The sequence below is a fragment of the Elgaria multicarinata genome, chromosome 3 (assembly GCF_023053635.1).
Source record: "Elgaria multicarinata webbii isolate HBS135686 ecotype San Diego chromosome 3, rElgMul1.1.pri, whole genome shotgun sequence".
In the NCBI taxonomy this organism is placed as follows: Eukaryota; Metazoa; Chordata; class Lepidosauria; order Squamata; family Anguidae; genus Elgaria; species Elgaria multicarinata.
Window position 1 is genome coordinate 103,559,621 of NC_086173.1, and position 23,816 is coordinate 103,583,436.

Below are 23,816 nucleotides of genomic sequence, written 5' to 3' on the forward strand. Positions count from 1 at the left end.
GAAAGGACTTACCTTGGGTAGAGTGGAGTGGCAGGGAGTGGGGGATACGATGCGCCAAGCGGCCTAAAAGTGACCAGGAATTTGCTGCTTGCTTCTGCAATAACAAGGGAAGCTTGCTGCCTGGCTAGCGGCAGTACAATGGGAATGGGTCACATGACTTTGGAGAAAAGAACTAATTGTGTGACTCACAGAGACAAGTGCGAGAGGTATGTACCTCATGCAAATGACATTGTTCTGGGTATTTGTGAATGGAATCAGAATCCTCAAATAGTGCTGGTCCTTAGAGGATGAAAACCCTCTATGGTTTACCACAAGATGTAGCTTCCAGCTATTTTGGTCCTCAGGGAGGGTTGGGAAACAGCTGAAAGATCCCAGAATTTAGCATTGTTATTCACTTTGACCCAAGGACAATGCTGGCAAGTCCTGTATGCTTCCATTTTTACATTGTTTTGGCTATATTCTGCCTCCTTTTGTACCAAAGTCATTATGCTCTGACCTTAGTGTCCACCCTGTCCCATCACCTTGTCATCCCTTGCCCCCCACACAGACTCTAACCACTGTGCTAGGCAGCTTTAACCCTTGTTAAAAGTCATTTTCTAAGGTGAAGATAAAGCATCACAAATACAAATGGCTGTTTCTTTTCCAGACGGAATGTGCCAACTTTATCAGAGTACTTTATCCCTTAAACCGGACACACCTCTTGGCCTGTGGGACTGGAGCTTTCCACCCCATTTGTGCTCTTATCTATGTGGGACACCGAGGAGAGGTAAGGAAGAAAGCATGGGAGTGCTTTGTTCTCTAAGATGGTGTTAGCTATTATAAAATCACTTTTAGTTCACTGTGGAATCTATTGCAGCCAGCCTACTATGTTCTGCAGTGAAGGATCAAGGCCTTTCACCGTTAAAGCCATGGTATCCTACATGACAGCATGAATAGCAATTATCACCCACAATGCTACCCGTTGGGTGCTGGATTGTGACATCTCTCTTTTCAATATGTCAGCATAAATGCACGATGAGGGAAGATGAGGAAATGCAAAGCTAGGTAGTTCTGAAGCCCGTAACTTTTGGATAATCTGCATTATGACTGCAATGGGGCTGCCATTGAAGACGGATCGGAAGCTGCAGCTTGTGAAAAATGCAGTGGCCAGATTGATAACCGGAACCAGGTTCGAGCATATAAGACCGGCTTTGGCCCGTTTGCATTGGCTGCCTATACATTTCCGAGCCCAATTCAAATTGCTGGTTTTAACCTATAAAGCCTTATACGGCTTGGGACCACAATACCTGTCAGAACGCCTCTCCCGACATGAACCTACCCGTACACTGCGCTCAACATCTAAGGTCCTCCTCCGAGTGCCTACTCCGAGGGAAGCTCGGAGGATGGTAACAAGGGAGAGGGCCTTCTCAGTGGTGGCCCTCCAATTATGGAATGATCTCCCCAATGAGGCTCACCTGCCAAAAGTTGAAGAGAATGATTTTCCACAACAAATGGGCTCAGGAACTACATGGCTTTGGATTTCTTCAAGATCAAATCTTTATACCTTTATAGTGTCATATTAAGCACCGAGAGGCTGATTTAAGTACTCATTTTTCTTAAGCTGGAAAAAAAACTTTCTTTGCTCAATAAACCAGTCTCTGCGGCAGAGTCTTGCTATTTACTGTTTTACTCTGTACAGCACCATGTACATTGATGGTGCTATATAAATAATAATAATAATAATAATAATAATAATAATAATAATAATAATATCACCATGCTTGGCCTTCTTGCTGCTACAACTTAACATGGCTGCCCTCATGGAATTTACACAATTTCACAAGCATCCAGGGAAGAAACGGATTTTGGATCTAGTAAGCTGTCAGGCTAAGTGATGCATTGCCCCACTCCATATCTAACCCCACCCCTCTTTTTTAAAATAAGGAATCCCCTTTTGAACATGTGCTCTGAGCATATTCTGTCAGCCTCAGGTGCTGATGAAGGGAAGAAGGAATGAAAAGGCTACATAAAGAAAATAAAGCTTAACATGGGGGATAGATTCAAAAGGAAAGGAAGAGGCAGGTGAAACTGAGATCAGTATTAAATTACCTGACTCTTTTGGTGGAGGGATTCAGGAACATCTGTTATTTTTCTCCCTATAAGACATTGATTTGGCTGCCTTATGTGTGAGCTACACAGGTACAGTTGATTGATTTCACAACAGAGGAGTCTATAGAAGATACCAATGTTGGACTGCAGGTCATCTGTTTGGCAGTGAAAGCTATTGTTCATATTGCCAAACTTCCTCGAAGCCAGGAAGGCCCAAGTGTTCCACTTGTCTGACATGGATTTCACTTGTTAGCTGAAATCCTGTGATTGATTTTTGGAATAATCTCTGAAGTCTTGAAAACTTGCTCCCTGTTGGAGAATGCATCTATGATGAGGGAAGATTAGATGCTGAGAAAGTGCAAAGCTAGATAGTTCCCAAGCCCATCTCTTTTGGAAAAACTGCATTATGAGAATGAGCCTGGCTTCTCCACCTCCTCCAGAGCAGCTGCGAGGAGGAGATCACAAACTTCTACTTTAGATTATCCATAGTTTAGCATGTTGCCCAAACCTATGCTTAGTGAAGACAAGCCAGCTTCATCAACTGTAGATTGAAGTTGGCTTGCTTCCACTAACCATAGTTAAGATTAACTGCAACTTGTCTGGGTTCAGAAGATATGCCAAACTGTGCTTAATCAACAATGGAATTTGTATATATGTATATAAAATGAACATTTTATAGGCCACTTTTATAGGTCAAACCCTCTCAAGACAGCTGTCACAAAAAATATTTGGCCAATAAACTTCAATACAATACAACTTTAATAGAAGACAGAATTAAAATAATCAAGTTTAAAATGCAAGCCCAACCAGCAGTTAAATTGAGCCAGCAGCAGTCCCAAAAACTCTCTTATTAGAAGGCCCTGTTAAATAGATAGATAGATAATTGGTGGGTGGCATTTCTTGTTCCCCTCAACCTTTTGCTTTTTCTCGGAGCTGTTGCTCATAAATCAAGCTGGCCTTAGCAGGAAGGTCGTCCAACTTCACCCTGTAACCTCTCTCACCCAGGCAGATTCAGAAGCTTTTATTGAGTGCGTGAGAGAAAGGGCCCTTTCAGCACAGCTGTTTATCATGAGCAGAAGAGATGATCAGACTGTCCCCCTGACCTCCCACACCACAACCATTTCTGCCATTCCCCCACCCCCACCCCCCGGTGAACATTCGTACTGATTTAACCGTGCTATTGAAACACGTAGAGAAACACAATCGGGGCCCTGTTGCTGCTGCTGCATCTCTGCCATTTCACAAGGCCCCGCCTCGGCCTCAGCTTGGCATGCAAGCTGCATTGGAGACAGCACTAAGCCTGGGTGTGGGTGGAAAGTCATGGTTTGGTTGAAGACCCGTAATTAGGCTGTTTGAAGAGGTTGCTTTGTTTGGCCAAGTCGAGGACTGGCAGGCAGGCCAGCAGATGGTCAAAAACTGCACAAGTAGTATCAGCATCGCAAAGCAGGAGGGGGATCATACAGGCTCCTGGCACCCTTGGGCCCACTGTCTCGCCTATGTTCCTTTTAAAAGGGGCTTGATTGTTATCAATAGCGGGCGGTTTCTTTGAGTTTAAAAAGGGAAATCTAGATTTTTAGCCATTTTTAGCCTGGAGATGTCCATCATTGCCCTAAAAATATGACTGATTAAACTTAGAGGAAGAAGATAGGAAAGATGAACATTGGCCAGATCTACACTACTGCTTTAAAGTGTTTTATAACAGCTATAAAGCGTTTTAACTGCTTTAAAGCGCTATAAAACTGTTATAAAGCGCTTTAAAGCAATAGTGTCGATCCGGCCATTGTTAATACTTTGCAACCAAATCTGGAATAAGGAATTTGATTTTAAATATACACATATTCAAGGTCCATCAATATTGACAAAGCTGCAGGTTTAACAAGGCTACAGGTTTAATAATAGGTAAATAGTTTCCTGGATTTTTTTACTGTAAGAAACAGCAGTTACTTAATTCTGCTGGCCTGGCATGTTGTTCCTCACATACATTCTGATCTGAGCATCTTTTCATGCTGTCTTCCTTCTTTTGACATGAGCGCTCTCCACATCACCTCTGAATCCGAGACAACCCATATAGTCATGGTTCTGTTAGCTGAATTTTGCCACTTCATTTATCATTTTTTGCTCTTTGTCTTCCCAGCACGTGTTCAGCTTGGATCCGACAAGTGTAGAAAGTGGGCGGGGCAGATGTCCTCATGAGCCCAATCGGCCATTTGCAAGCGCTTTCATTGGTAGGTACCAAACTAGCTCAAGGTGGGTTTTCTACCCCAACAGCGGTGCATTAACAAAGATATTATGCTGTACAGCACCATGTACATAGATGGTGCTATATAAATAAATAATAATAATAATAATAAAAATAAAAATAATTGTATTTATTAGCGTGTTTATATATTGCCTTTCTGCCAAAGCACCCAAGGTGGTTTACAATTTAGAAAACTAAAACAAATAAAAAATTAACACTACAAAAGATTTAAAAAACAAACACAGTGTTGCCTGAGGCCATTAATGATTTCCTCTAAGGGCATGCCCACAATAAAACCACGCTCTGTGTTCGGGTATGTAAATTAGATGTATGAAAATCTCATGGGAAGAGGCCCTCAGAAAACATTAAAGGGACCTTAAAAAACCAACTGCAAATGACTGACCCTCTGGAAATTCTTAGAAAACGAGGTACTTTTCCTCTGTTCCCTAGTTCAAAAGTTGGTTATGCCTGTTCTCGGCCTGTGAAAGAAGGAGAACTAGTACAATGGCAGTACATGCGCATGTGTGTGTAAACATTTTCAAACCCTTTCAAGATTGCTGTACTGGAGTGTCCTTCAAGCTTTCTCCTTTCGAAATAGTTGCATAAAAGAGGTTTATTTGGCTTTTCATTGTGAATTTGCAACAGCACAATTCCCATACTCTCTGAGAGTGTGGCGGACTTGCCAAGAACATAAGCTGTGAGCCAAGCAGTCCCCGTTCAATTCTCATCTCTGTCATTAATTAAATTGGTGGCTTTAGGCAAGCCCGTCTTTCTTAGCCTTTGCCTCCCATCTGCAAATTCTGACCTACTTGTTATAAGATAATGACGTATGAGGAACTCTTTGAACATGCTAATGTGCTTTATAATGTTAAGTATCAATGTTATGCTAATTTGCTTTATAATGTTAAGTATCAGTATTATTACTCTCATAAGCACAGGAATGTCTTTAGATGAATATTTATTACAAGTTTCAACAAAACAAAACAAATAAAAACAGAAATAACAGAAAATCACAAGTATAACTACACATTTTAAAAGCCTCAGGAATGTTGCGCAAGATTTTATTGTTTCTGTGGGGCTTCTTTCCTAGGTGGAGACTTGTATACTGGACTAACAGCAGATTTCTTGGGCAGGGACTCTGTCATCTTCCGAACCATGGGGCACCGCTCCTCTCTGCGTACTGAGATGGACCAGCGGCTGCTTAACGGTAGGAGAAAGCTAAGGGATTTCATTTTGTGATCTTGGGTTCAGTTGGGAGGAATAGCTTTCGTTTTAGGCAAATGAAGTATGTCACCCTTCTACATATTTTAAGCACTGGAACATGACAAAAATTTAAAGAGAGTTGGTGGGAACTGGATGGAAATGGGAAGGAGGTAGTCCACACAATTGTTAATGGAAAAAGGAGTGTTTGTCAGTGGAATTAGGGACTAAAGTACAAAGTATGTAGAAATATCTCTTTCTTTTTTAATTACAGATCAGAACCATAGATCCATTTACAGATCCAGATTTGGACTACAGTGTGGGGGGAGGGGATTTAGGAAATAAAGCATCCCAGATTCTTCTTTTCCTAAATCCTCCCACATACACACACACACACACACACACACACACACACACGAAAAAAGCCTCCTTGTTGCTAAAGTAGTCCCCCCTTTTTTTTATACCCCCCTCCCCACTCTCTCTCCATCCCTCCCTCTGTGGTGAATTTAGGGAAACAAGTGGCTTCTCTTCACACCCACCTGTTTTCCTAAATCCCCACCCTCCCCTCACACAAAAGAATGAAGCTTCCATTGGCACCAATGGAAGACTTTTTCTCTTTTTATAGTCCCTGTGCTCTGGCACGGGCAAATTTAAGAAAACAAGCAGCTGAGAAGGGAAGCTTTAAACCAACTTCTATCCATGTGCACTGGTCTTGATCCAAATTAGGGGCACACCTGCTTGCTGTACCTGATGTATTTAATGTATTGTGTAGTTTAGCTGTAAGAAAGGGATGACAGGTGGGATACAAGTTAGGTTTACAAGGAATTTGTGCTTGAAAAATAAGAGTGAGTGGAAGATGTATTGTACAACTAAGTGTCTTTGAATATATGGCTCTAATAAGAGGAAACTCTGTATACTGACTCTTTTGGCAGTCGTTCGACCAACTGTCAAAAGAGAGTCTGCAAAGATTTGTATATTTTAGGGTCTGTGCCAAGCTGCAAACTGCTTCTGCCGATTTCTTCCTAACATCCCCTACAATCTTCTGCACAGGTCCGAAATTTGTTGCTGCTTTTCTGATCCCAGATAATGACGATCGGGACAATGACAAGGTCTACTTTTTCTTCACTGAAAAGGCAACAGAGTCAGATAGCAAAGGACATGCCATCTTTAGCCGTGTGGGGAGGATCTGTGTGGTGAGTTCATGGGACCATTTTTATGTGCAAAGGGTGATACAATGCACAGCATTGTATTGGGAACTGAAGTGTATTGCATTAGAGATTCCTCTGGAGGTTTAGCCTTTAAGTAAATGAGAGACGTCCCTAACACTGGGGGAAGTCTCTCTCCAAGGCATGCAAATAGGGTGCTAAAAGCAGCAAACGTGCAGCTGTTGACATTCTACCCAGCCCAGAGGTAGGTAACTTGTACTTGTGGCACTTGGGTGGGTGCCCAGGAGCTGCACATTCCCCCCCACACACACACAATATCCTGATCCAGATTACCGGGAGGAGGAAGATACTTTAATATTGAATAGGATAGCTGGGATCAGATGTGGGGGTGGGAAGCTTGAAGTCTCTCCTCCCCCATCCTAGTATTCCTGGTCATGACTGATGGGAGGATGGAGAGGATTTTTTTTTTTTGCCTGCTTGCTTAGAGTCTCAGGTTGCATCTGCTTCAGTTCCTTAATTGTGGCCAGTGTGCATTACACATCCCTAACTCTTAACCCTGGCTTTTGGATTTCAAAGTCAACACACTCCCTGGGAATAACAATTGATCACACTAGCCTTAGGCTGCTAATGCAAAACTATTGAGATGGGTTGCATTAGCTTTGGATGGGCTTAAATGACTGCTGAGACCAGTTTCATAGAAACTTTTTGGTGCATAAAAAATAAAATAAAAAAAGGCTTTCAGGAGACTCACCCTGGATGTGTTTCATGGTGCTTCACCACTGCTTGCTGCTTTAGTCAGCTGTAGTCCCATCATCTCCCTCCCCACTTTTGAAAACAGCCCTTCTTTTCAGAAACAATGATGTCATCACCCAACCAATCAGATCTGGTGATGTGACAATGCCACTTTTCCTAGGAGGTCTATTTTGTTGTTTATTCGTTCAGTTGTTTCCGACTCTTCGTGACTATTACAAGCACACACAAAAAAGTGCTGAACCACAACAAATTGGTGTTGCAAAATGCTCATAATGGAGCGTTGACCATTCTCTTGTATAATCTCTATCAGCGCCTTACTTTGAAAAACCAAATCAAACAATAACCCCACCCCCACACCAAAAAAGCATCAGCCCAAAAGATCACCAAAAAGGGAAGGTGTGTTTTGCAGGTGTGGTAGAGAAAACGTTCACACGTATATAAATTCAACTGAGCTCTGAGATCAGATCTGCTTCCCCATTGCCTTTGGTTTCTGATGCACAGCATAATACAGCATAGGAAAGCTTTTGGCACACGCAGCATTTTTTAAGCACTTCAGTCAAGACTTCATCATCGGTAGTGCCTGGCTCGTGAGGGCTGCATAAATCTCTCATGGCTTCAATTGCTTTTTTTCCAACCAATGTTAGGAAAATGATTTTTTTTTCTTTTGATGATTATCTTTAATGTGGTTGGCAAAAATAAAAAGGGAAAAGGATGGGAATCCCTTGGTGCCTTTGAATTCTTCAGTCTTTCATCCAAATGGAAACTCCCCAGTCACTTCCAGTTACAACCTTCCTTTTTTCCTGGAACGTTCTCTCCAGAACTGTTTCGTGAGCACTTCCCTCCCTGCACAAAGATTCCATGAAAGGTCTTTGACACCAGCTTCATTTCCCTCTCCTAGATTCCTGACCATCAGCTATGTAGCTAATTTAACTCAAGACTTGCATTGTTAGGAAATGGATTAGCTGAGCAAATAATGAACGAGTGATACCACAAGGTTTTTTTCCTCATTCTAGTGAACCACTATGCTCCAACAGTGATGCTGCTGGAGCAATAAGGGATTAGCTGATGTAGAGATCACTTCCCAAATTACATTTTTATCACACACGTCATATTGATACTTTCTCTGAGAAAAACATAAAGCTTCATCCGATGAGCGTCAACGAGCGGCTCCCGTTGTTTCTTCTGTCGCTGCTGCAACATCACTTCCTGAAAACAGGAAGTAATTAGCACCATAGAGTGAGGTAGGGGAGAGTTCCAACCGGACTTTTACTGGTTCTTTTTGCTGCGCTTCTTCAGCCAGAAGGGGTGCAAGATGCGCGAGAGGCGGACGACGTCATCTAAGTATTTCGTGAGTGCCCAATAACGAGCGTGCATTAAAACACTCATCAGATGAAGCTAATAGGTATTGCCCACACATTCCTAGATGCTTCATATAGTGCTCATTGCCTCCTATCTTGCTGAAGACTTATGCATTCATTTTTTTAAAGGATTTCTATAATGGCACTCATCCATAGGGTGAAACAAAAGTCTCTGAACATATGTCAGAATTGAGAGCCTTTGCCCTTCCCTGAAATTTAAGGGCATGCATCTTTGCCCACGTTCTAAGTACTTTAAAATGGTAATTAATTAATTAATTAATTATTACATTTAAATCCTGCCTTTTTTCCCTCTTGCCAAGGAGCCCCAGGCAGCTTACATGGTCCTCCTCCTTTTCATTTTATCCTCACAACAATTTATTTATTTATTTATTTATTACATTTTTATACTGCCCAATAGCCAAAGCTCTCTAGGCGGTTCAACAACCCAGAGATAGGTTAGGCTGAGAGTCAGTGACTTGCCCAAAGCCACCCAGTGTGCTTCATGGCTGAATTGAGACTAGAACCCAAATCTCTTGAGTTGCAGTACAACACCCCCACTACTACTCAACACTTGCTCTCGCATCACACCGGTTTTCACTTGTTCCGTTGCCATTAACTTCTTTGCAAATCTCCATTGAGGAGAGGAGAGTCTTCTGGATGGTGAAATGAGGGTGAGGGGCATCCCTCCTGTGTTTTAGATCAGAGGTGGGAAGAGTCAGGCCAGGAATCTCAAGATTGACCAACTAGAGCCTGGTGCAAAAGACATACACTTTGAATTACAGGAAGTGGAGTCCAGGAATTCATGTTGAGCACTGAAACCAGAATGGAGCTTACAGTCTTTCCATACGAACTCCACTCCTGGTTTCTTAATTTCAGTAGTATAATTTAAGGGGATAGGGCTGGGAGGGGAAGAGTCCTGGCTGGTGAATGCTGGGAGTTGTAGGACTTTTTTCTGTCTCAGCGTTCATTATGATTATGAAGAACTCTTTTGGAGCTTAATCTTGAATATGCTTAAAAGGTAGATCTTTAAATCGTAAAAATAATCTTGCCTGTTCCCCCATCTGCCCAGAACTATTGAGCTCTGCTTGTGACAATCCATGGTCATGGAAAAAATGGTCATTTGAATGGTGCCATTTTGTTCTTAGTGTTTGGGAGTGTTGTGGCACTGAGGCCATAGCTAGACCTAAGGTTTATCCCAGGATTGTCCTGGGGTCAAACCTGTTCATCTGAGTGCCACACAGGGCATCCAGCGCTCAGGCAGGGACGAACCCGGGAAGATCCTGGGATAAACCTTAGGCCTAGCTACGGCTTGAGAAGAAAATCATTTGCTCTTGTCAAGTGACATTCAGTTGACTAGTTTCCCATAACTATTGATTGCCATGACCACAGGGAAGGGTCCATGACCATGAGCAATAAAATAATGTGAATCAGCCTAGCAAATGAATAGAGATTAAACTGTGCACAATTTGTATAGAGTCACTTCAGTATTGGTTAGGGTCTTTCATAAGGTCATTATCAGTGATAACATTTAGCATTTATACAGCACATCTTGAAGCCAGTGTTGTTATCCCAATGGATGCTGGAAGGCTGGGGCGGGTGGTGGTGGTGGAGTATGCTGCTTAAGGCTACTTACTGAATTTGCAGCTGTGACATCCCCATTCAGTTTTTCAGCCATTATGGAGCAATGTCAGTGGCAGAAATGACAGTCAACCTCTTTGTGTGGCAAATGAAATACACACTTTCTAGTTATAGTCATTTGAATTAATACTATTCATTGCATGCACAAATGCCTCTTTCAGATAAACAATATCTCACTTTCTGGAAGGCAAAGTAAACTTCTGTAACTGAGAATTAAGCAGATCTTGTTTAAACAAGCCCCAGGTAGCGAATTTTCCTCTAGTGCAGAGTGATTGGGTGCTTGTTTTCATAAAGTCAGTTTGAAATTTAACAGTATAGATGTATAGATATGGCTAAGTGCTAAGCAGAGAAGTTCAATAGATTGAAATAGCATACACGAAGTAGATTGGCTTATTGTAGTCTTCTCCAGTCTGGTGCTCTCTGAGGGCATGGCTAGACGAGGGGGGTGGAGGGTGACGAGCTTGCAATTTTATGATCGCGAGATCATTGCCCTCATCTACACACAGCGCGTGACATCCCAGGGAGAAGAGGATGTTGCGGTGGCCATTTTGTGTGTGTTTTTAATCCGAGAAGAATGCAGGAGCGCTCCTGCGAAAAATGTAAGGTGTTTTTTTTAATAAAAACCCCTCCCGCTCACCCCACCCCAACTCTGATGGGCACAAAGCTACTGAGGAGCTCTGTGCCTGGGTCTCAGCTCCTCGCAGTTACTCGCGGGGAGCCGGGACAAAACTGCGACGGGAGGGCCACACGTTCCGCGGTCTTGGGATTATCCCGAGACCGCAGAAAAATCGGAACTAAACTGTAGGGCAATATCCTGGGCCAAGGGAGGGATCTTCCCTCCCTGCTCCTGGGATGCCCTGTGCATCATGTGGACGCACAGGGATGATCCTGGGGCGATCACCGGGATATCGCCCTGTCTAGCCATGCCCTGAATTTCAACTCCTCAGCCCCCAGTTAGCATGGGCAGTAGTCAGAAATCCTAAGAGTTGGAGCCCCAAACATCTGGAGGGCATCGGGTTAGGGAAAGCTAGCTTATTGTCTGTAAAACTTAGGGGAGGGGCCCCTAGCTCAATGACAGAGCGTACACTTTGCATGTGAAAGATCCCAGTTTCAAATTCTGGCATCTCTAGTTCTTAGGCAGCAGGATAGAAAGAGACCCCTGCTGGAGACTTGTGAGAGTTAGTTGGCCCAGAACACTCTACTCTGACTCTCAAAGGACCTTTGGCTTGACTCAGTATAAAGCAGTTTCATATGTTCATATATGTAAACAAGTAACTGCCTGCCTCTACTAAGTTCAGCGCTTTATTATGCAAACACAAAGCGAATCACAATAGAGAAGTCAAAGCAGGCCAAAGTCAAGTGGAGTTTACCAGGCAAACATAGATTTTCCAAAGGGAAGCCAGAGACTGACTGACTGCTTTATTTATTTATTTATTTATTTATTTATTTATTACATTTTTATACTGCCCATCAGCCGAAGCTCTCTGGGCAGTGCACAATTAAAAACCATAAAATATAACAAGTATAAATTTAAAACATTAATAGGTTAAAAAGGCAATATAAAACCAGCTACATTAAAAACCAGGGAAAGACTGTGTAAAAAGGTATATCTTTAGGAGGCATTTAAAAAATATTACGTTTTCTGCCTCCCAAACTGCACAAGGGAGGGTTTGCCAGAGGGTGGGTGTTGCTACAGTGAATGTAGACAGCTACCCAAGTTTAACTGCACCAGATTTTGGACGTTCGCTAGAAGATAATGATTGAAATTCCATGTTGGTTCAGTGATATTTATGCCATATCTTTTCACCAGCCTGGTTCTATTACTTGTCCTTTTCTTAAAGTTTACAATTGGCTTAGTGGTTTTTTTTTAACAAAGATTAAAAAGTGGTAAGAAACACATTTTGGCAAGTCTCCTTTGAGAGGCAGCTCCAGAGGCATAATGCCACAACCAAGAAGGCCCTGCTCCCATGCAACACCAGAATAAATCTCCCATGGCAATAGAATTAGTAAGAGAACATCCTCTACAAATCTTGTCAGAAACAGAAAAAGGCTAACATAGAAAAAGGTGCTCTATAAAGTGTAATAGGTTCAGGCTGTTTACTTCAGGCTATTCACAGTTGGTTTTACTGAATATGGTCAGCCTGAAGAATTCTTTTTGTTTAGGGGAAATGTAAGATGAAAGGTGTACTTCCCCTTTTATTGGAGCATGGTTATTCGTTGGACCTGCTTTGGCAGGGGTGGGGTTAAAAAAGGGACAGGTTGATCTTGGTGGAATAATTGGAGAAGAGACATCACGTAGTCTGAGGAATTAACATAGGACGTGACAGTACGTGGAATGTTTCTCACATGTCAAGAGAGAGACCCTGTTCCTAAATGTGTATTGGATATGCATAATATATTTGGAATGTTGAAGAGAATCTCCACCATATGGGAACAGTGAAGATCTACCCCCTGCCTAGCTTTCCTTCTCTTAGAGCGCCATTTGGTTGGGATTACTCCAGTACGTTTGGATAAGGAATCTGTAAAATATGCTTGACACACACACACACAGAGCCCGGTTATATCTCCTGGGATTCCACAGCTGTTGAGCTCCCTGTTGGAGGGATGCTGCCAGATTAACATGTAGACGAATGAGCTTCACTGTTTCATACCATCAGGCCTCATAGCTGTTGATGCTCCATTGCAATACTGGTGGAATACAAAACATTCAGTTAAGCCACCTAGACCGGACCTCTGCATGGGTGTGTTTTGGTCACATTCCAAGACATTAAGACTGTTCGGGCAGGGGGGTTCCATTTCTTATATGCTTCAACATCCCCCTCTTTTTTGTGACCAGTCCTTGGTAATTCATTGCCCCTATTTTTGCTATCTGAGGATGCCTTGTAAAATAATAATAATATATTAATGGGTTAAATCCAGCGTCATGCAAGTGGACTTCTGCTTCCACAACAGGACTTCCCCTTCATCTCCTCGCCTCTGCACCCCACTCCCCCTAGATCTGCTCCAGAGGGTCTCCCAACCCCTTGGAGCAGATTTGAGGAGGGCATGGGGTCTGCAGGGGCAAGGAGAAATCTGTTCTGCCAGTGGTTTTCATTCGTTCTGCTGGCAGATGGCTGAGTGATGGATATAACCCAAACTGAGTTTCTAGCATCATTTTTCAGGGTTCATCTCTCTCCCCAGACTCCTATTTCTGAGTGCGTAGGCAGATGTCTCTAGTGCGCATATAGGCCAATGCATGCATGTGGTTGGTAATGCACCATGGAATGTATGGTCTGCTATTTTGCACAGTGCATCTGCTGAAGTATGTTTTGAACTGTTAATAACATATTGCAAGTCAGCTGGTATTTTGCCTGATATGTCCGTAACTAAAGAATGCACACTGGATGAGCTTTTAGATCAATGGAGGATAGGCTATTGCAGAATCAAATGATATGCTGGACAGGAGGCAGCAAAGAGCCTTTGATCATATGTAATAAGGAGGGAGCTCAGGCTGTGGTTCTTGGCATGAGTGCTGGCTGGGGGTGTTCCAAACATCTCCCTGTTTCCATTTGTGAACTGTTGGATGGTATGCTTTCTTGCTCTATTAATATTTTTTAGCTGGGGGAAATGTTTGAGCAAATATTGCTTTTAAAATGCAAGGACTTTCCAGACAGGAAATGTCATGTCAAGGGCCTATACGTTTCAGAAAACTATGCCCGGGAGATCCCTGAGCCAGAGTTAGCATCTAAAGGCCCACTAGAGTGGCTTGCATCCTTGTGGTCCAAACCCCACTTAAAGAACATGAAGTTGATACACTCAGCTGCAGCAGCAGCCGCACAATCAATACATAGGAGCAGGGACATGTTTTTTGGCCTCCAGGAAACCCAAGGGGCATCTTAATGGAACAAAACACCTACTATTCCTTTCCTACCCCTGCCATTGAAAAGCAAAACTTGCCCAGGCTGCAGAGGTGTAGGGGAGAAGAAGCATTTGTCTGCTGGAAGCAATTGTGGCGGTGGCTGCCTGCAATAACTCTGCTTCCTTGGAACAAGCACCAAGCAGTACATACCATAGAGAGGAGGAGATGGCAGCTTTCCATACAAACAGAACAGTTCTGCTGGCTGTGAATTCCTTGCTCTCCTCCTAATCCTAGAAATAAATATTAAGACACAGAAATGAAGTGGTTATTTATTGGATTAATCAATCCCCACATGGAGAGGGATTCTGTGTTTGCTTGAAAGGCCTGACTTCCAGAGCTGTCAGGTTGCCAAATGAGTCAAAGGAGGAGATGCTCTGCTCCGTAATGCTGGGACAATCTGTTGCCTCATCTTCTCCAGTGTCTTTGGCAGGCAGAAAATACACACAATAAACAGGTTACGCTGCTGCACCCGTCAGATATCTCAGGAGTCTTGGCACACAACAACTTTGTGTCCAAGGGATTTGGGACTCAATTAGCAGCTGTGTTTAGCTTGCAACTAGTAGGGATTTATTTAAGAAAAAGGAGTGTTTTTTCTGAGACATATTTCTTCCAGTCCCAAGATTGTTGTTGGAACCTGGTGGCTTGTGACGGTGGAAATGTAGGCTGAGCTAGATTTGATTCCTCTGTGCCATAGATGAGTGGAATATGGCAAGGGGAGTGGTTTTAGCAATATAGATGAAGTAGCTTTATGGCTTATCCTGTTGTTTTGTGAACAGAGGTTCTGCTCTCTGCTCAGGATATCTAGCTTGAGGTGTTCAATTGTGGATGATCTTGTCTATCCGTTCAAGTCTTCAAGGGGTGCGGGGAGCTCTACTCTGTGATGCCACCCCCATCAGAAGTGTGGTTGACAGGACACAGGAGAGAACCTTCTCCATTATAGTGCTCAGACTATAGCATTTTCTGCCCTTGGAGATCAAGTTGGCCACCCCTTTAGATGTTACACCAAGATGCTTTTATTTCAGCAGGTTTGGCTGGCTTCTAAATCTTAGTACCATAGAGTTGACAGGGCCTTGTAGGGCATCTACTCGAATCCCCTGCTTGATGCAGGGAATCAAGAGCTCAAGCATCCCCAACAGATGTGTAGACCTCTATCAAGGGAGAGCCTACCACCCCTTTAGGTAATTGCTTCCATTGTTGAGCTGCTCTTCCTGTTAAGACATTACAGCTAATGTTCAACTGTAAAGACAGCCTCTTGTAACTTAACCCCATTCGATCTAGTCCTGCCTCCTGGTATAACTGAGGACAAGGCTTTGCCTTTCAGGAAATGGTTATTGTCCTTCAGTCTTCTCTTCTCCAGGCTAAACATATCCAGTTCCTTTTCTCATAGGACTTCCTTTTCATACCTCTGGCCATCTTTGTTGCCCTCCTCTGAACCCTTTCCAATCTGTCCACATCCTCCTGAAAGTGCAGTGCCCAGAACTAGATGCTGCCGCTGCTGAATATTACACTGTGGATGACCTGCTATATTCTTTGGTTTGGTTGGTCCTTTTTAGCTTATTGTGTATTCTTGTTTTTACCAACCTTGAATGTCTCCTGTGAGTTGGAAGATATAAATTGTTTAATGCTCAGGAGAGGTGTAGGGAGACCTGGGCTAGATCTACACTACTGTTTTATAGCAGTATTGAAGTGCACTGAGAACTGTTGGGGCACGATCCACATTCCATATGCCACATTCACAGTGTTATTTCCTGCTTTTTATTCCACATTCGTAATGGTTTGACACACGATGTAGATCCGGCCCTGGTTAATATTTATTGCAAACAAACTCAAGTGTTTTCAGAATGCAACTTGAATCTAATTTGGACATTCTTCTGTTTATGAACATACACTTTAGCCAGCATCAACATAACCAAGGGCTGAGCTTTGATAATTAAAACATATTTTAGACGGGTATCTGGAATGTTATTGAATCATTGTTTTTTTATTGTAATCTGCAACTTTGCATGTTCACATTACAGGATTGCTATAAAATGTTGTATTTCATATAGGGACTGCATATAAACATGGAATTATATTTCTACTGATCTTTTCAGATTCTTGTGGTTTTCCACTCATTGGTATTTCCACTCTAAAACTATGCCACTTGCAGAAAAATCTTGCAAGCAGAGATAACAAGACTGCTCAAGTGGCAAGGCAGATTGAAAGGAATACAATGAGACAATAAGAACCAAAACAGTATCCTAAGACAAAAGTATGGGGGTTGGAATATCAGCGGATAACTGTGAAATAAAAGAACTGCATAAAATGAATGTGCACCATCCTTTACAACAGGGGTGCACAACCTGCACCCCCAAGGCCTTTACTGCAGCCCTCTAAGGGTGTCACTGCCAAATTCCTCCCTGCCATCTGTACCCTCCACTCCCTTTCCCAGAGATCCTCACACAACTTGCTCTCACAGTGATGAAAGAGCAATTTGCGTACATATAAACGTGTATGTGTCCGTCCCCCGTCCCCCCAGTCAGTATCACATGTGACCTCAGAGTCAAAAAGGTTGTGCTTTGCAACATGGGACTACAGGCAATAAGTATTAAAAATATATTCCTCTAGGTAGGTGTCTGAAATTGTAGTGGTGTGTGTGTCTGTCTGTGAGGCCATAAAAGCAGCCTCAACTGGAACAGAAATCCCAGCAATCTTTTTCGGAGATGCAGGGCTTGGGCTTCAACTCTGATGTTTGGAATTTTCCATTTGATTCTGTGCTTGTGTGGTACCAAAATGAATGCTCCCATCCATTTTTGAGGGTGGGGAGGGGAGATATAAAACATATGTCTTGGGATAATTTAAAAAAAAGAAAACGTTCACAACTTCCAGGCAGAATGTTGCAAAGGCAAAAGTTGAAGATGGAAATACAACCCACCCACCCTCGAAATACATACTTAAACACACACACACACACACACACACACACACACACACACACAGAGGAAAAACTGAACTGTTGGGGCTCTCCTAGTAGTTCTGTGGGTGGTTTGTGGTAGATTGGTAAGAGTTTCTGCCTTCTAATTGTTTAACAATAGCAACAGTAAAATGACTTTCCCTACTTGGGGTTCAAGTAAAAAACAAAGTAGATCCTAAAAACCTGAAGTCTGCCCAACCCTATTCTAAAGCATAAGTGGGGAATTTGTGACCCTGATCCACCAGATATTGGAGTCCAGCTCCCATCAGCCCCAGCCAACATGACCAAATTTGATGGGAGTTGTAGTCCAGCAGAATTTGGAGGGCCACAAGTTCTCCACCTTTGGTCTAAAGCAAGGCCAGTCTTGATGAACCATGTGATTTAATAATATAAATGTCTGCTGGAATGAAATTTCAGTTCACCTTCAAAAAGCTGATAGCATGGGGCTTTGCAGGGAGAACTTTTTAGGGCATTTCACAACTAGAATCTTCAGCTGACAAAATCCTACTTTGTCCTGTGCTCCAGTGGAACAGTTCTCATTTAGCCGGCTCATGGTATACGGAACAGAGAGCTTCGGCTATGGGGCAGTATATAAACAAACAAACAAACAAACAGGGTTTTCCAAAAAAAAGCAGGGGGTGCAAAGATGCAATATGAACCATGCTACAGACATTGGGAATTCTTTGGGAATGTGTTGTTGGGGCCATGTTTTGGAACTCAAAGTAAGGAATGTACCTTTTAAATGTTTGGCTTCAGATTTTTATACGAGAGGAATAAATGTTCAAACAGATAATCAAAAACAACCACTGATCTTTGGGTGTTGCTAAAGGTCATATGGAAACTAAAGCATAGGCCCGATTCTTCCTTATCAAGATGTTTGGAGTATTAGTCCGCTTAGCCATATTGGGGAGATCCCATTGTACACCTTGAAACATACCCCAGAATTCTTTGCAGTGCGCAAGAGTCCTACTTCTTATATGCAGAGGGTCTGCAGCATCATGTCTTCATTGGAAAGGGTTAAGAATGTAAGAGGAGCCATGCTGGATCAGACCAAAGGCCTATTTCAAGGGTCCCAACCTTTTTGGACTCATGGACACATTTGGGAATTTGAGAAACCACTGTGGGCACTACCACAAAATGCCTAATCAGTGGATCACTGCTTTGGTGTCTACCTGTCCTGTCTATGGATCTTAGACTGCATCTTATTCAGTAAAAGTTTTTATTTTGTATCTAATGGCACCTCAACGTCTCTTTAATAAGGGATTGTGTAATTCGGTTAATTGCTGGCACTACAATATAGCTAATGCATCTTTAAACATATGTTTTGGCTATGTACAATAATTCCTTTTTTTTTTTTTTGCAAAGAGGTTGTTAGATAAATTTTTTACTGGAACAGTCTTTAATATTCACTGATGTACACGCTTATTCACCCACTCATGGAAACTGTGAAATTATTTATTTGTTGTTTCAACCATCATGGTCATATCAACTTTACAAATGCATACCCCAGCAATACAGGTAAGAACACAAAAACTTTACAATAAAAAGAAGTAAAATACAAAAAGATACTAAAAAGATTTTCATTAAAAGGTGCCCACAAATATGTAAAAGTTAGTTTTAATACGAAGAATTAAAATAAGAGACTCTAAAAATTTACATTAAAATGTCCATAAATGTATACAAGTTAATACTACTGATACGTTAGAACGTCATGTTAAATTTCATCATTACAGTTCACCATATTGACCTCTATGAATCTTCTTCTCAACTTTTGGGCAGCCACTGCGAATCTCACAACTCTGTCACAAATTTGTCAGCATCAGAGAGCAAATATATAACTTTAACTTGATCATCACTGTTAGATATATCACTCATGGAAATTAATAAATGGTCAGTGTAAATTGATTCTCTGCGCCCTTTTGACACCTAAGGGCGCAATCCTATCAGGATACCTGTCAACCTCTGAAATTGGAGGTTGATGACTATCCAATGCAGGGTGGCTGGAGCACGGAGGTGATTCTTGCCTCCATGCTCCAGGTACCCTGCATTTTTTTACTAGATGGACAGTTTTGCCTGTCTATACAGGGAGCCTTGGATTGGGGAGAGGGGAGGAAAAGGCTGCACTGCGCATAGGAAGCTCCCTTCCCCATCCCCTTTTCACCTTTTTATTGTAAACCAGTGAGAACCACACTGGCTATGAGGGGGAGAAGGCGGGAACTATAGTTTCTGGGAACTGAGCAGTCCTATGGCCATCTAGACAGTGTCTAGTGGCCATTGGATTGCACCCGAACAGATTGATATTACAACACTGGAAGGATAAACACTCAACTCCTATAATGCAATTGATTGAGGACCTTACAACGCTTTCAATATCTGAATGGATGTCATATAAATGCCACCATCAAATGAATACTTATTTGGTCTGCTTTTGTTGAAGCGTATGTCTAATTGCTAGGACGTTGTTTGCATTTCATATGTATTCTTTGTTGTGGATATATACAAATCCATGTATTTATTGCTATAGATATATACAAATCCAAGTATGGGAAGTTTTTTAAAAGAAAAAAAATTAAAATGTTTTGTGGGTGCCCGTGGGCTCCATATTGGGAATCCCTTCACAGGCACCATTGCACCTGCATGTGCCACATTAGGGACCCCTGAGCTATTTAGTCCACATTCTGTCCCCAAAGTGGTCAATCAGAAGCTTATGAGAAGCCCACAAACAGTGGAACAGCACGTCATTCTCATATTCCCCAGCAACTGATATTCTGAAGCATATGGCCTCTGGTACGGGAGGTAATATATAGCCATCATGACTAGTAGCCATTGATAGCCCAATTGTCCATGAACTTATCTAATCCCCTTTTCAAGACATCCAATTTGGAGGCCATCACTCCCTGGTGACTGAATGCCTGAAGGTCACTGTTCCAAAGAGCAGAAACTAGAATGATCGGAATAGAAGCCAGTAACTGCTTTTTTCTTGTTTCCTAGTTTTTAGTTTGGATGTCCCTCTGGAAGAATTCCCCAAACACAGCTTAATTATATTAAACTCCTTGTTTGTTATCAAAAGCATCATCTGTCTCCGTTTCTGAGCAATGTTTACTCTTCTTCTTTCAGAATGACGCTGGGGGACAGCGAGTGCTAGTCAACAAATGGAGCACCTTCAACAAGGCCCGGCTGGTGTGCTCTGTCCCCGGACCGGATGGCATTGACACCTATTTTGATCAACTGGGTAAAAGAGACTTATGCTCCTCATCCCTCTCTTGGGGCTCAACATTGGTGGCTTTGTATAGGATTAGCTCCTCATTCTGTTAATTAGAAGTCAAGCCCTGAGTATTTGGATTCACATTCACAATATGAGGAGAATGGGGCATCTGATACTACAGCAGGATTTTAGGTCGTTGAAATGGTTATGTTGACAAGCCAATGATCAGAGCCCATTTTAAATACTGTGCACCAACCCTCTCTTCAACAGAGGATGTCTTCCTTCTGAGGACTAAAGATGGGAAGAGCCCTGAGATTTATGCACTATTTAGCACCATCAGGTGAGATTGGTTTGCTCTTGTTGCTTGGGCCCCTGTGGTCCTTATTTTTAATGGTTGTTTTAAGAAATGTTTCAGGTTGCTGCTTGCAGGATTACAAAAGAACAAGTGGTGGGCATGCAGGGAAGAGGGTGGAGAAGTTGGGCAGACAGAAAAACAGCATTCTCCCCCTCCTCTCTGGGAATTCCTCACTCAGTGGGCAAGGGGAACTTGGGAAGGCCTGGTGCTTGAGCACCTCTCCTCCTTGACCATAGACATCTCCTCAGGGTTCCCTCCCCTGACCTCCATGATGGGTTTGGGGCAGGAGGGTGGGGGGTGAGCTTGTTCCCACTCCCCTTCAGCCCTGATGCCAGCATTGGTGCTTGTTCTGGGCATGCACAGTCTTTCCCCTGTAGCAGTTTTGTGGGTCTTGTAGGACATCCTGAGTCTTCCTCAGCACTGTATAACAGGGACTGTGTGTGAGAGAGAGCGATGCCATGTTCCCTGCCAGGCCCTCAATTCATCGTAAGGGCTCTTGATGGGCTGAAAGGAAGTAAGTGGCAGTCCGTTTGCTTTCCTTCAGACACCTGGATTTCAAACTACATTGAAAATTAAACCTAGTTCATATACATTTCTTATCTCCTTAGGTTACAATCATAATTAATGGGATTTATTTTTAAGTAAATGTAAACACATCCTAGGGCTTTGTTGCAGGACTCTACTTGAGTAGCAGAGGGCACTATGCATATACAATCTTTGCCCTATGGCAGGTTGGAGGGGGTGTCTTGTGCAAATGGAGGAGCTCAAAATAAGGCTCCACTGTTTTCAGGAGACCACAAATCACACAAGGCCCCCAGTTCCTCCCTTTCTGTCTTCACACATGAAAAAGGGGAGATAACAAATATTTAATTATGGAAATATCCTTAATTCAGACCTTTATTGTACTCCCCTACTTGTAGGGGCTCTGAATATATTTGATTTTGACATTGAATTATGGTCATACTGACAACCGCTTGCTATTAATTCCTTCTCTATCTCTAAACATATAAATAAGCAGCTTACTTTGATTGGCATTGTAAGCAAAACCATATTGCACTGTTAAAATACATGTATCAGCAGGTATATACGACTGTGATATACTTAGAAGTGGGACAGTTATACAAAGGTACCCTGATTCAGTAAGATTCATATGCACAAGGAAAACAGCTTCCATATATGTAACCTTAAGTGGGTCAGGTGCCCCATGCACAAGTGAGTTCTGCATGTATGATTCCTGAATCTATCCAGGTGTAAGTATGTGTGTAATCTCGGTCAGAAAATCAGCAATAGTGCTAATCAATTGTTCAAGCAATGGGATATGGATAGCTAGATTTAGTCCTGTTGTTTCCTTCTCTCCCTGAATGGCTTATCAGTGCTGTCACTGATTATGATTATGTGTACACATAAGCAAACATTTAGCTGGTTCATGATGAAAAGAATGAATCATTTAGAAGCTCCATCACACCTACTTCCCCCCCCCCCCGATATGCACCCACGATTTCGACTTCTGTTTCATTTGTGCAGCAAGTGCTGGACACTTTCACAGGTGTGCATTGTTGCGCTATTTCACCTTGTCGCTTGTTCATTCTCCCGTCCCACCCTGCCCCACCCCGCCCCTTCTCCTTCTCCTTCCCGTTCATTGGTTCTTGTAATTTATGGACATTATGATGGACGTGGCTGCCTCCCCAACTCACTCTGGCTTTGTTGTCTAGTAGGGGAGCCTCACTGGAGCTCAGTTTCGGATAACCATTTCATTGTAGTCTATGGAAATTAACAAAAATACGTATATCTCCATCATTTTTAAAGATAAAGAGATGAAACTTAGCACAGTGAGAGCCCTTAAGTAGGGATTTAGACATACCAAGTTTGAGGAAGGTCAGTTTAGGTGTGTTTTTTTAAAAAAGTTTGAGACCTTAAAAAAATTTTTTAAAAAAATGCTGTCATTTTTAAAGATAAAGAGATGAAACTTGGCACCATGATAGCTCTTAAGTAGGGCTTTAGGCATGTCATGTTTGAAGCAGATCCCTTCATTCATTGATTTTTTAGGATTCTGCCCCCCTCAAACCATTTCCCCTCTATAAACATACACACACACCTCTCTGATTCTGCGTTAATCCACCCCTGCACATTCACCATCCAAATTGAATCTCGGTATATTGGGGATTGGTAGCCACCTCTTGTGCTTTTCAAGGTGTTGCTTTTTAAAGCGCTATTTTACAGTTGGGATCTAAAGCTTAAAGACTACCACCTGGCCAAGATGCCTTGTGAAAATGACCTTGTGAAATCTCTGGGCTTCCCTTGAAGTACTTCAGCCCAAATCTTCGGCTATTTTGTGAACCGCCCAGAGAGCTTCGGCTATTGGGCGGTATAAAAATGTAATAAATAAATAAAATAAATAAATATACTCTCCATAGAACTGTGCCAGTCTTGGGCATTAGCAAAATATTAGGAAAGTATCAGTCCTGTCCAGATATCTGTTGCAATAGTCAAGGAACAATTATGATTTTTCACCATTTAGACTCTTAATATGAAGAACTGAGAAAAATGCTGTGATCTGGGATTTTGAATACTGAATAGTATAAACCCATCCTAGATAATTGAGGAACTAAGGTTTAATGTATTTGCACCTGGAAATGTAATTCTGTAATTTACCTCCCCCTCTTATATACCCTTGACTTGAATATACACTCCAGTAAACATGAAAATAATATCTGGGCAAAAAGTACTTCCCCCAAATAGGTTCTTACTATGGCTAAACGTTCTCATTACAGCAATGTCTTCCAAGGCTTTGCCATCTGTGTATATCGTGTGGCAGACATCTGGGGGGTTTTTAATGGACCGTTTGCTCATAAAGATGGCCCTGACCACCAGTGGGCAGCTTATGAGGGCAAGGTGCCTTACCCAAGGCCAGGAGTGGTAAGTAGACTCATATGTGTGCTTTGAAAAAAAATGCTATTGTATGG

The 23,816-nt window shown here is 42.4% G+C and overlaps 1 protein-coding gene across 1 annotated transcript in view; it reads left to right on the plus strand.

Moving 5' to 3' along the window:
- The window catches only part of SEMA3G (semaphorin 3G), a 97,927-nt gene that overhangs the window by 61,911 nt on the left and 12,200 nt on the right, over positions 1 to 23,816 (plus strand). The window contains exons 4-10 of the mRNA XM_063121131.1: positions 647 to 766; positions 4,223 to 4,313; positions 5,418 to 5,534; positions 6,578 to 6,720; positions 20,411 to 20,525; positions 20,769 to 20,838; positions 23,625 to 23,769. Coding sequence (XP_062977201.1) covers positions 647 to 766; positions 4,223 to 4,313; positions 5,418 to 5,534; positions 6,578 to 6,720; positions 20,411 to 20,525; positions 20,769 to 20,838; positions 23,625 to 23,769 — 801 coding nt within the window. The remainder of the gene's footprint in view (positions 1 to 646; positions 767 to 4,222; positions 4,314 to 5,417; positions 5,535 to 6,577; positions 6,721 to 20,410; positions 20,526 to 20,768; positions 20,839 to 23,624; positions 23,770 to 23,816) is intronic.